At 37.9% G+C, this 14575-nt stretch overlaps 1 protein-coding gene across 3 annotated transcripts in view; it reads left to right on the forward strand.

Moving 5' to 3' along the window:
* NFIA (nuclear factor I A) overlaps positions 1–14575 on the forward strand; it is a 372641-nt gene that overhangs the window by 181363 nt on the left and 176703 nt on the right. For all 3 annotated transcript variants that reach the window (XM_068539995.1, XM_068539996.1, XM_068539994.1), the window contains exon 3: positions 1560–1625. In XM_068539995.1, coding sequence (XP_068396096.1) covers positions 1560–1625 — 66 coding nt within the window. The remainder of the gene's footprint in view (positions 1–1559; positions 1626–14575) is intronic.

A 14575-nucleotide genomic window follows, 5' to 3' on the forward strand; every position in this document is an offset into this window, starting at 1 on the left:
TTGTATTCCAATTTTCAGTGCAGACTTTGTGTTTAACTTTGTGGTTCATTCTGAAGAATTTCTCTAAAGTTTTTTGACCTGTAATGCTTTTTGTTTGTGTCTTCACTATGGCTATTGTTACATTATGATAAAAGCTATCACTTTGCCAGACAAATAAAAGTTCAAATTTTCACATCATTTGCTATTTGAACCTTTGAATCAATCTAGAATTTTTTCTCTAGTTACCAGGTTAAGAGCATCTGAAAATTTTTAAATAGACATTTAAAAAATAGTACTTCCCAGTAGTTAAAATCTTCATTTGCCTAAAAGCAGGGAGCCTTTCTTAAAGTAATAAATTAACACTTCTCGACCTAGGGTCACTAGTAGTGCTGCTACTTTTTGCAGTATCTCCAAGAAAGAGAATGCTAAAACTGTAACTCTGTTGAAACAGAATTAATATTTTCAATTTAATCACAGTTAAGTGTCGTGACCTTTCAGATCTTGCACTGAACTTGCTGAAATGTGGTCAAATTTCAGGCAGCCCATTCTAACCCTGTGAAGTCAAGGTAAAGTTCAGATCCAGGCTTTCCACAGATACAGAGATTTTACTGAAAAAATTTTTTGCTTGTTTTTTGGTAATGTTATATATTGTTTCAAGTCTCAGAAAATGCTTTACATAAAAAAACTCTCTCCTTGAAATATTTTGCCTTTTTCCTCCTTTCCCCCCAAAATGTATCATAAGTATTCTTACTTCTAATTCTGTGAAATTTTTTGATCTAACTTAATTTTATCTCATCTTAAAATTAAATATTGCTTTATTTTAAATTATCTCATTTAGAAGTTAATTTGATTGAATTAAATTTTTTCGTTTGAAAATGATTGTGTTTTTAAAATAAAAAATAAATGGGATCCAATAAAGGTGTGTAAGAACCTGTTTTTGCTCACAAGGCCTGTTAGGATCTCCCAAATGCATCAGTACAAGAGGAAAATAATACTTATAAAATAGGGAAGAAAGATGTCTTTGAGTGATCCTGTTATTTTAAGTAAATGCACTAGAATATTAGGATTCTAGTATTTAATGGTGTTAGTCTGCATAGTCTGTTGCTGTAATACAGAGCTAAATATCAACAGAACTTGTTTCTGTTGTTTGGGTTGCTTTTATATACCAGCTTCAAAATATGTTTTGACACTTTATTATGTTCTGAATCAAGCTTCAGATGTGTGTAATGAAGGATGAAGTCTTTATCAGACTCTAGTGTATAAATAATGGAGAAGAGCAGTTTGGAAATGGTCTCTCTGTAAGAGGATGGTTTCTGAAGAGTTTCAAGTTATGATCTGGCGCAAGCCAAGCGCCACTGGAGGTGTCAACAGAACCGAGAGTCCTCTCTGAAGGCACGGGCTGCGGCCTCTGCTGCTTTTCGCCCCCTGTCTTTTCTCTCCTCTTTTTTCGATCATCATGTCACTTCTGTAACGTTCTCATTCCTAGTTTCCATGCTGAACCTTTTGAGAAAGTCTGGCACCTCTGATCCATTTTCCTTCACAGACCCTGTAATTTTTGGCTGTATTTTTATGTTTTTCAGATTCAAGTCAATCTGAAAGTCCCAGCCAGCCAAGTGACGCTGACATTAAGGACCAGCCAGAAAATGGTGAGTTTACTTTGGGACTCTTGACTGCTGCTTTGAGAGTCCATGGTAGCCAGCAGCCAACCAAGTACAAGGATTTTGAGGTCTGCCCCTATGGGCGGCCCACGGTCGGAACAATCTTGAGGACTCAAGGAGTTTTCTGGGCCACTCTAGCCGCCCCAAACCCTTCCCCTCAGACACAAGCCCTATCAGGGTACTCATAAGAACCTTAGTTCCCAAGAAAGTTGATTACTGTGAGAGGCGGTGTTGATTTACCAGATCAAGATCTTTTACAGCGTAAGTGAGGAGCCAACGCCTTTTCATTTCAGTTCCTTTTAAGGTGGCAAGTGACCCACAATCTTCTTCACTAGTGATTTATGTTTATTGACTGACAAGTATTTTTGAGGCCTTTTCAAAGCCTTTGCTAATTGCTTTAAGAAAATCATCTCTGCCTTTGAAGGATTTTTCACTTCAAATTGTCTAAAATAAAACACTAAGGATACGTGACAGAATTAAACTCATCAATTGCATAAATATATAAACTTTCCTTTGCAGAAACTTGACTAACCTAGAATACACACTTTATATATGAATATAATAGTATCCACTAAAATACTAACTGTGTGGTATATGCACTCCAAGGACGAAAAAGGTTGTCGTAGGTTAGAATTTAAGATTGAGTAAAACCAAAAAAAAAAAAAAAAAGATTGAGTAAAACCATCAGTTTCAATAAAAATCAAGAAGTAAACTAGTGATACCCATGACATGCTAAACATTGTACTGTACACTTTCATTGATATCATCTCATTAAATTCCAAAGTGATCTTCCCTGGTGAGAGAGCTGAAGACTCTAATGGGAACTTGACCTTGAGGGACCTTTGAGGGGAATATGGCACCAAGGCTAAAAGCTCAGGCTGTGGTGTCAGACCTGTGTTCAAAGTCTGCCTCTACTACTTCCTGCCTTTGTAATGTTGAATAGATTATTTACCCTCCCAGAGTATTGATTTATTCCTCATCTTTGAAGTGGTATGGTAATAATTATATTGACATGTTGAAGAATTAAATAAGATAATGTGTATAACATACTTACCATAGTATCTTTCATAGACTTTACACTAAAAAAGTTGGCTGTTGTTCAGTATTCCTTGTATTATTTTTCTAGTCAGTATAGTTCTACCATACATTGTTTTTCACTTACTTAGAATGACCTCATTCCTCCTGACTCTCTTCTTTTTGTTTTTCTATCTATTTTTCCGTTTTGATCTCCATCTGATCTTTTGGAATAGATAGGTAAACAATTATGCCAGTTTTGTGGTGTGGAGGATTGAGTTTACCACACTGAATATCCTATCACTGATTTCTCAGGATCGTTTCATTTCCCAAGCCTGGGAAATTCTCTATAACACTGTTGGGCTCCCATATTAAATATACACTATCTGACTATTCCTCTCCTCAACCTGGTATTTTGGTGGTATTTTCCTTATCAAAGTCATCTTTTCACAGCAGGCATTAAAAAGAGAAAAGGAGAGAGAGAGAGATAGAGACCTCTGAAGGCTTGTTTTTAGTGTCATAAACAGCTACATCTTATTTTTTGTTGACATTTTACAGAGTGATATTTATAGACTAGTTTCATTCTTTATTTCCCACTTGACTTATAGATGATGCCTTATAGTTTCGTTTTTTTCATATATTATATCTCTTTATAATCTGCCTGAAGTTGTGTCCAGAGTGATTTGTTTTATTTTCACCTTTAAGAGCTGGTGGGCTGCCGAGGTGTGTGGTTCACGTGTTTGGGTCTGGCCGCCCCTCTCGCCCCTCTCTCAGGCCTGCGATTCATCTGTCTTCATAAAATGGCCGACAAGCTGTTCACATGCAAATATAAATTGAGAGCATGAGAGGCCTGGCATGCCTTTCTGGAGCTGCTGTAATACCGATATTGTGCGTTTCCCATTCCAAAAAGAAACGAGGATTGAGCCTGGATTTTTCGGCCAAAGGCACAGAGAGACTAGCCAAGTTCATTGTTAACCCCAGATCACTTGGTGCCACCTCAAGGATTCACGGTACCATTTGGGAAGGATCGTGTGAGTTCAAAGAAAGAAAGTATTAATATCCAGGAGAGACAGTAATAAATTCCTATGTTTCAAATTTCTATTTATTTCAGAGAAAAGTTGAAGTTGGTTCATCTTAGACAATTCCAACTGGAGCTCAGACTAGAGGAATATCAGCCTCTTCAGTTTCCTCTTTCTGCCTTTTGTCAATCTCAGAGGAAGTTATTTGAGGAAATATTTCCTCTTCCTTAAAGTCATATAATCCCTAAAGGAAAATAAATGAAGATTTCAGGACTAGGTATTTACATGCATTAGATGACTTTCTGGGGTTGCTTTGATAAAGAGTATTCTTTCATTTTCATTACCCCAGGTTATGGAAGATGAGTTCTTGAAAAGTTCGTGTTTGTTTGTTTATTTGTTTCATTTTTGTTTTTAAGAAGAGAACTCTCATAAGTATATCAACAAAACTCAAGAACTTTTGAAATCTTGGTGGATGAAGAAGTGACAGACTCTGGTCTTCAAACAAAGTGGGAACTCATTATTCCTTATTTATGTATATATTCGAGGGGAAATAATATTCTTTTTATGCTAGCTCTTGAGGAGAAAAGTAATGGGAGACGAATGGTATTTTCCTAGTAAACCATGGAAAATGAGTAGACAAATGGTAACATGCTGTTTCATCCAAAACCATAAACTAGGCCATGTAACTTTACCTAAAGTGGATGCAGCTGTTTCTTCCCTGCCCAACTAGTCTGTTTTTTTTCTGTGGAATTTTTGCTTTCTTTTCTTGTACTCCCTTAAGACTCAACTGTAAAAGAAAACAAATCTTTGTCCAATTAGAGTATTAGATGGGAATTTTGAAGGAATTATCTGAAGCCCAGAGATAAAGTATCAGAATCTCTGAAACTCAAAATTGGTATAATATAATGATTAAAAATTCCACCTCTAGAGTCAAACAGGCCTGATTAAATAATGGCTGGATGACTCTGAATAAGGTATTGCCCCAATCTCAGTATTCTTATCAGTAAAATAGGAACACTAAAAGATCCTTCCTCATGAGTATTAAAATGAGAATATGCCTGTGAAACAGCATAATGCCGGGTTCATAGTAAGGACTCAAAGAAAGGTAACTACCACCACTCTCCAGTTAAAGCTCATATCTGTAATGAGATACACATATTCAAGAGGTCAAAAGCTGGGAGCCTTGGAGTGGAAGGGGAGATAATATCAGAAATAAACCAAGACTCTTTAGAAACAGCTTTTGTAGATACCTACTCTGTTCTGAAATGTCAGGCTTAAGTCTCTTAAATCTGTCCATAATCCCTACAGTGGCACATCTATTTCACTGTTTAGTTCTCTTCTCCGCATTCTGTTTACCTCCCAGGAGTTGAGAGCTACAAAAGTGATTCAGAGTTGCTAGAACCTTCAGAATGAATGCTCAAAAAAGTTATTCTGGACAGAAGGGACTCCACTTAGATGTCTTTAATTTTGTCTGAGTTTTTCCTTGGCACAAACCAAATAGAATCTGGCTTATTAAAACTATAAGCTGATGAAAGATAGGATTCATGACCAATTCCATATGCCTTGAACATGACAGATACTTAGTATTTATTAAAATTAATAAGTAGATAAACATACTGCCATTATCCCCAAATAGTTATTGAGTATTTGCTCACTATTGATTTTACAGGAAGTTTTTAAGGAAAAAAAAAAGAAACCCTGGAGAAGTTGAAATCTAATTTGGGTGTGGGTATAAGTTGTACAGTTGTATGTGTATGACGCATGGGCATACATACACAGATATGACTAATACTGCTGGGAAACCAAATCTAAGGGCTAATACTAATGGCCATAGTAGATGAGGAGGAGGTGTGATCAAAGATATGCAGTACCAACAAACAACCCAATCCAAAAATGGGCAGAAGACCTAAACAGACATTTCTCCAAAGAAGATATACAGATTGCCAACAAACACATGGTAGGATGCTCAACATCACTAATCATTAGAGAAATGCAAATCAAAACTACAATGAGGTATCACCTCACACCGGTCAGAATGGCCATCATCAAAAAATCTACAAACAATAAATGCTGGAGAGGATGTGGAGAAAAGGGAACCCTCTTGCACTGTTGGTGGGAATGTAAATTAATACAGCCACTATGGGGAACAGTATGGAGGTTCCTTAAAAACTAAAAATAGAACTACCATATGACCCAGCAATCCCACTACTGGGCATATACCCTGAGAAAACCATAATTCAAAAAGAGACATGTACCACAATGTTCATTACAGCACTATTTACAATAGCCAGGACATGGAAGCAACCTAAGTGTCCATCGACAGATGAATGGATAAAGAAGATGTGGCACATATATACAATGGAATATTACTCAGCCGTAAAAAGAAACGAAATTGAGTTATTTGTAGTGAGGTGGATGGACCTAGAATCTGTCATACAAGTGAAGTAAGTCAGAAAGAGAAAAACAAATACCGTATGCTAACACATATATATGGAATCTAAAAAAAAAAAAGGTTCTGAAGAACCTAGGGGCAGGACAGGAATAAAGACGCAGGCGTAGAGAATGGACTTGAGGACATGGGGAGGGGGAAGGGTAAGCTGTGACGAAGTGAGAGAGTGGCATGGACATATATACACTACCAAATGTAAAATAGATAGCTAGTGGGAAGCAGCTGCAGAGCACAAGGAGATCAGCTCGGTGCTTTGTGACCACCTAGAGGGTTGGGGTAGGGAGGGTAAGAGGGAGACACAAGAGGGAGGGGATATGGGGATATATGTATGCATATAGCTGATTCACTTTGTTATACAGCAGAAACTTACACAATGTAAAGCAATTATACTCCAATAAATATGTTAAAAAAATAAAAAATAAATAAATAAAAGGAGAAGTAAAAATTCCAAAAAAATCCCAAAAAATATTTGTTCCAAAAATGATGATTCTCTTAGTACTTGCCTTGGTCACCTAGAGACATATCAAATTAGACAGCTTATAATAAAGAATTCACTTTATGTGACCTAAGTTTAAAACTTGTCTTCTGTACCAGAAAGAAAGTGAAATTTTATTGGGATAATAAAGAATTTTAAAAATTAAAGTCTCTTCCTAAAATTATAATTATGCTTATTACTAATATTTCCACATGAATGCACCTGAAAAATTAAGACTCCGTGTTGAGAAGAAAAAAAACTAGAGAATGGATATAATTGAGCAGCATTAACTTAGAAAAGTTACATTCGGGCAGTGGTTTCATGTGTTGAGAACAGCTTTGATTTTCCCCAGAACTCCAATTACTATTGTTAAAATGTTAAACCTGAAACAAATATAAGAAAAAAATCAAACAATACTTTTAAAATTATTGCAATGCATTACTTCATGTCAAAGAGTTAAAAAAGAAAGAAAAAAAAAAGATATGCAATATCATCATGTTCCTTTATGGTTGATGACCATAGGGAATGGAATCCCGACAAAGTTCTCAACTCTGACTAGTATTGTTCATTTAATCATTTTGCATATTACTGAAACCCCCTTTCTGGCTTTTCAAGAGCTCCTGAAGGTTTTAAGCCTTATTTGTTAGACTTTGACTTAGAACACCTACTCAAACCACCTTTGCGAATTCCCAGAAGGTACTTTGGCTACTGTCAAGAGTATTTGTGGATATTGGAATGCTTTATATTTGCAGTGCTTTCTCGATATTTACAGGGCCTGTGAACAGTCCCCCAAAGCTTGCGTCCTGTGGTGCATCAGGTCAGGCGTTACTGAGGGAAAAGCTCGTGTGATAGCCTTCCTACTTAATTCAAGGCACACTTCTGTGGGACCACGCTGAGGCAATAGCACAGTCCAACACTGGCACTCTGAAAGCACACTCCCCACTGGGACTCCCTGTGGATGCACCCTTAACTAAAAAAGGAAAGAAAATGTGGTGGTGTTCCCTTGCTGGAAAAAAGAAGAGTTGTGTTCACATGTGTTTTGGTTTTTTTGTTTTTGTTTTTCCTATTTACTGTCTCTCATCACCTGCACAGGCTGCTAATAATAATAATAACCTCATCTTAGTGGTTTTTAAAATGTGATATTTATAACAGGAAATCAGAGTTGGTATTTAGATAATTTTCTTTAGTTTTAATCATGTTTGCTCTGCCTCATTTATCTGGTAGTTGCACGTATGTCGGAGACATCAGCCCTCAGATGGGCCTTTGCAATCAGTGGAAGGCCATGAATCATGATGCTTGCCCCAGATTTTGAAAATTTCCAGCTCTACCTGCCAATGTGAAAATCACCCTGGAGTACTGGTTGAATCTAGCTTTCATGTTCAACATCTTTATTTATGTCATTCCCATCCTGTATCACCAAACTAGGGATCGTTGCTAGAAGTTGCTGGAGGAGCAAGGAATGTACTTTTCTTCAGTCTCAATTGTCACTATCTCACTGGTTATCAGTTAACTCACTTCTGTGAGTATTTTGAATATTTTAGTACTTACGAAATAAATTCCAAGGCTACTGACTTCCCGACTTAAGATTTATATGTAGGATTCACTTTGTAACTTGGAGGTGAGATAAGAGAACTATAAATTTCTGTTTCTTTTTTGGACAAACATTCTTTTATCTGATAATATTCTCATAAGAAAGTGCAGCCCCTTTGCTTTAACTTTTTTCACTACCTCCTCAAATATGTAGTAGATACATTGCAATATTATGTTATAATCTTAGTACATAGTTGGAAGGCAAAATAAAATTCATAATTCCAAACGCTAAGAATTGTTTCTTACTACTGGATGGACTGCTGTTTTAGGAACTATTTTGATTACTGGGTCATTTTAGTTGGATCCTTTTAGGAATTTTGGAGGCAACGTGCAGCCGAACAGGTAGCGTTTTATTGGGAAAGCAGGAGCATTCTAGCACCATTGACTTGTAAATGCAACTTGTCAGTATTTCATAATTTGCATGACTTTCTTTTGCAATTACCTAGCAACAGTTATTCTCAGCCGTGTTTCTTCCAAAAACCCTGCAGGGACAGACACAGTAGAGTGACCACCAAAATAACAGCAGTAACAGTAATGATCAATATTCCAAATATTGTAAAGGTCCCAACTCAGGGAGACATTAAAACCTAAATGCCTTCTGGTTTCCAGATCTGTGTAATTAAATTCTGACTGATGAATTTTCAGCAATGCAATGGAGCTAGCCTATCTTCTTTTAGAGACTGGGGAACTAGAATTTGGTTTAATCTAAAAATGTCAGTCTGAGACCAGGTGAATTGTGCTTTCTTAAATATTGTTAGCAGATGTGACCCATCATTGTTTACAGGGGCTCTTGAGAAATGCCTGCAGACAAAGGAAATTCTTGGATCTTGCCTTTTGAAAGATGAGGTACCAGCTGAGGCTTCCCCCATATGCATGCTGCAGTGTAGAGTATGATGAGCTTTACCACAGGATTCAGGGTAGTTAAGGAGCCTTTTCAACTGAAAAAGAAGGATGAAATTTGTAGTCATTTTAAAGAAGTAGTTTTACCTCTCACATTATGGGTGTTTTATTGTCTACATACAGAGGATAACAAGCTGAACAAACTTTAAGTAGTTGGCTAGTAGCCAAAATAGGGAATGTTTTAGACCCCTATTCCCCTGATTTCCAAATTCTAAAACGGACTGGCTGGGTGGTCTATTTCAGACACAAACCCCACCTCCTCCCCTCTGCCAGTGCCTCACACACGAATAGTTATAGAGGAAAGAAGAAATAAAGAGGTGTCTTTCTGGTCCTCAAATTACTTCATGCCTATGACTCTTGTTCCAGGAGAGACAACCATTTGGATGTAACATTGCAAATAGAAAAGTGTTTTTAAGTGTTTGTTTATAATTTATATGGGATTGTGTAAATTTATCCATAGATCTCGATTCTCAAAATATGAAGCAAAACAGTTCACGTAGTATTTGAATCGGGCTCAAAAAAGAAATCAAATGCAGTGCCGTCATCACATCACAGTTGCATGGAGAAGGTGTGGTGGAAGGTACACCTGGTGTTTGGCTGCAGTGCCATCTGCCCTTGTTCTCTGTTCCCTGTGGTCGAAGCCTGGATGGGCTCTGATAGGACCCCTTGACAGATCTCCTTAGAAGGACCTGCAGTGTACTCCTAACGGTCACTTTCACATACCTCTCCATCACTGAAAAATCTGCATGATGAATTTTCAGGGAGGCTAGTTTGGGTCAGGAATAGTGTATGAGCTTTCCTAGCCACAAATAACAGGGTCTGATTTGACATTTGACTATGAATTTGTTGATTTAAATCCTGTATATTATTTTGGGGAAAGATTTATACATTTGTGGATCATATTAGTAAACTGAATGTAATATAAATAATTTATTCAGGGATTTGGAGTAGCTAATCCAGATTGATTAGTTGTTTGCTAGAAAAATTCATGTGACCACAAGGATTTTTGGCACCTTTTCTCCCTACAGCTTCCTCATTCTTTTTCTCTTCTTCAGGTTTCACTCAGCTCCAGGCAAATCTGTTCCCTTGGCATTACCTTGTCGTTAAGGAAATCTACTGGGATAGCTCAAGTCGAGGTGGTGGAGGGGTAATATTTACTGCGGATTACTCTGCCCCATCTCAGTTGTTAATTTCTATACTTGGTTGATTTTATCCCAAAGGGAACAGGGGAGTCTCATATGCCTTATCCACAGGCATCGTATGGCAAATATCCAAAGAGAGAAGTATAAAGGATGTTATGGTGAGGCCCAGCAAAATACTAATAGGCTTCCAACAATCTCTTCATGAAGGAAAGTCAGTGTTTTCTTAGATCTCTGTAGGTATTTTGCAACCAGAGAGCTTCTCAGCAAGCAGCATTTGTAAACTCGAGATGAACAAGTAGAAGCCAAATCACAGCTTCCGAATAGGTCAGATTAGCAAAGGAGAGCTGCCATTATAAGCCTGACACTGAGCATCTGTTAAGGGGAAATCAGTTGTCCAAGTCACTTAAAGACCTGTACCTCAATTTTCTCATAAGTAATTTAGCAGATAGTTATTAAGAATCCGCTGGGTACATTTGGACTATGTACTGGATGCATTGAGGGAATACAGTGATGGATCAGACATCCTGTTCTAAAGGACCTGATAGTCTAGTAAGGGGAAAGAGGCTTCATTCATTCATTCATTCCTTCATTCAACAAATGTTTATCAAGTGCATTCCAAGAATCAGATACTGCACTGAGCAAAACAGGCAAAATCTCTCTTATTCCTTCTGGTGGGAGGAAACAGACAATGAACTAACTAATATATATAATATACCAAATGGTATGAAATATTATGCAGAAAAATAAAGCAAGATAAGGGATAAACAGTGGAGGATATGGGCGCTATTTTGCGAAGGGTGGTCAGGGAAGGCCTTTTTGATCTGTTGACTTTTGAGCTAAGACTTGAGGAAGGTGAAGAAGAGAATTATGCAGATACTTGGGACTTTTGTTCTAGAAAGAGGGAACAGTAAGTGTAAAGACCCTGAGGCATGTTGGAGGAACAGTCAGAGGGTCAGTGAGGCCTGCGGGGCACAAATGAAAGAGGAGCAGCTGGAGATAGGGGTAGCAGGAAGCCAAATATAGTGGACCTTGTAGGCCAAGGAAAGGACTTGGCACATGCTTGATAAACTATGATATCCTCTACAAGGGTATGCACATACCAAATCCATTCATTTCTTGATGTGGTGGATATGCCCTGAGCCCCGACACTGTGTTAGATACTTAAAGTTCAGTGGTGAATAAAGCAAAAGGCCTAATTCATAGCATTGTCAAAGAAGGAGACTCTCGTCTGCCATGACAATATCTTTTAGTATCCCCAAAGGTTTTCCCTTGTGCGTGTATCACTGAAAGCAGAGTCACTCGCATGGGACAGTTGGCTTCACATACCCTCTCATGCAGACGATTCTTTTTTCATTTAATGGAGGTCTACATCTGTGGAGCTGCAGTTTAACCCTTATCTCGGGACTCCATTTAGATTGTAAATCCCCAGGTCTCAAGTCCATGACCCTGAAGCTTGATTTTTCTCCCTAATAGTTGCCAGATTTAGCAAATAAAAATACAGGATGCCAAGTTAAATTTGCATTGCAGATCCACAACAAATAAATTTTTTTTTAGTATTACATGGACTCTACTTATTACAAAAAAGGATTTGTTGTTTATCTAAACTAAGTCCCGTATTTTATCTGGCCACCAGTCCTAGTTCTCTACACACTCCCATGGAGGTTACATGGGCAATAGTAACAGCAGTATAGGAAAAGGTTTGATTAGTCTGTGATGATTTCATTGGTCACAAAGGGTCAAACCACTGGAATTTAACCCGCTGAAAATGAGACCTGGGAAGAGTACCACGAAGTTCTAATGACTTGACTGCTTAAATTCCATTCCTCCTGCATCTGCCGGTACCTAGCCCAGTAGTTATACAATAAGCCACTTGTATGGCACAGTCAGTGGGTACAATACTGCAGTTGAGAGGCACTGCCTATCCAAGTCAGTGTGTAAGTTTAGTTCGTGGGATAGTAATTGAGTAAGGCATTGGGACAGTGCGTGGGTCACTTCTTCAAAGGAAGTATACCTTGTCGCAAGATCCAGTTATTGGTAGACTGTTGCCTCATGAAAGATGGTGAAAATCAGTCAAATAATACAGCACTGGAAAATTCCACCTTCAAAGGTGATATAGAGAAAAGACATTTCGATTGACTTGAAAATAGAAGGTGCCATATTTTTATGCTCTATGGGAAACTAAATATATATGTTTTCATTTAGGACTGTTTTGCTAGGTATGACAAAACTTGTCTGAATATGTTACAGGAGCATGGTGTGGTCTTTGTACCCTCCTACTTTAAGAAAAGATAATGTTCACAGATTTAAGGAAAGCAGTTTTGGAAAGGAGGGTTAAACTCTATTGGGATTTAGAACCAGGTAATGACAAAAATAATGAATTTGGTGATAACAGTCATGATAGTAGCTCACATTCGTTGTGGACTTCCTGTGTGCTGGTGTGTTAGTTTGGGTCCCCCAAGAAGAATATGCCCTTATGGGATTAGATGTGCAGGGATTTATTGGGCTATGAAGGGAGGGAGCCAGGCTAGGTTGGAGAGACTTCAGACTGCAATACTGATTTGATACCTGTGAAAGGGAACAGGAAAGGAAGGAGGATTGGGAAGGAAGAATCCTGGACATCAGCAAGCTTCTAAGAAAGTTTTGTACAGGCCAATGGAGAGTCTTTGAGCCAGTCACTTGTTATAAAGTTTTTTGTCCCACAGGAACCAGTCTGCATTAGTATCCTCTTCTTTAGTCATTGACTAGGAACCTGGAGGAAGCTCCTTGGAGCAAACATGGTGACAAATCCAGAGGGGAGCAGTTGGGGTTGTCAGGCAGTCATGTTTCTTGTAACATGCGATATGAGTGTCTCATTTTTTATGGCCACCACAGCAAGGCACTGTGCTAAGGGTTCTAGATTCATGATCTTGTTTCACTCTGATACAACCCTATGGAGATAGGTATTCTTAGTTTACCCATTTTACAGATGAGGAAACTGAGATGCAAAGAATTTAGATAGCTTGCCCACAGTCAAGAAGCAGAAAGGACAGAGCTTTCAAACTTAAACTCCAGAGTCTAATTGCTCAACAATGACCTTGCATTATAGCAAGAATAGTATTCAAACTCTGGTTCTGTAACTTACTGATGATGTAAATTTGGGGAAGTAATTTAAACTCCTGGACTTGTGTTTCCTCATTTATAAGGTGGAATGTTGTCACCTTCCCAGGAAATGTGTTTTAGTTGCTGTTTCGTTTTGAGCTTAAACAATGTTCATTCCTTTCCTTCCTCGTGTTGTTCCCTCACCTAGGATGGTCATGTCTTCCTTTATTCCCCATCTCATTCTCTCAGGTATCTGCCTCAGCCTTGCTCAGGCACCCACAGGCTTAATTACGTCCTCAGAACTAACAGGACTGTTTCTATGCAGATTATGTATATGAATATATCTCTATGGATGTGTGTATGTATAAAGTGCCCAGAACTTGCAGTGATCCACAGGAGATACACAATAAAGTGTAGCCCACCTTCTCTTTCATCCACTTCATTGCCTCATGGACACGAACCCTGTGCTAGAGGGCAATCTAGAACATGTCTTTTTCTTGTTTTCAATTTTTGGGGCAAAATTACATTCTTTTGGAAAAATTACGTTCTTGTTTTTCACATGAACATTCTCTACTCTTTTTTTCTACAGTTTCAAGCATCCTTAGTCTATAGCTCCACAATGGATACTTTGAAACAATGGACTAAATTTTCATTTGATTTTTCTGCTGGAGGTGGAGTGTATAAAAAGAGATTAGTTGTAAGGTATTTATACCAGATGCCATCGTGTTTGTTGGCTGGCATAAAACAATTATGATTGCCAATAAATTTGAAAGTATTTCACTTGCAGAAGATGTAGGAGTGTAGTTTTATTGAAAACATAAAACATTTATTTCCACTCCCCATTTTTTGTGCACTACAATAGAGATTTGCAGCTCATCCATTTGATTTTAGATTTCTGAATTATTTAAAAGAATTGGTTAATTCTCCATTTCAATTGAGTTAGACAAAGTTCATTATGATATCTGATTCCTAGCATGTCCCCCATTCACAGATCATGTTAACTCCTTAGAGAGGTTTATCTTCTTTTAAAATTGCAAATGCTGTCCAAACTGAAAGCTTTTCCATTTAATGCATTCTTACAGCTTTGGACTATAAGTAAGATCCTTAACAGTAGAGAGGGGACAATGAGGCACCTTGTTGTCAGAGCATCGACCGGTTCTAAAGGTAGCAGTGCCCAGGACATGCATGCCCCTTGAGTTCTAGTGGATGTGCAAATTGATATCATGAAATATATATAAGTAAAACTCAACACATGCTAACACATGCTCCTG

Source organism: Eschrichtius robustus, chromosome 3, assembly GCF_028021215.1.
Source record: "Eschrichtius robustus isolate mEscRob2 chromosome 3, mEscRob2.pri, whole genome shotgun sequence".
NCBI lineage: Eukaryota > Metazoa > Chordata > Mammalia > Artiodactyla > Eschrichtiidae > Eschrichtius > Eschrichtius robustus.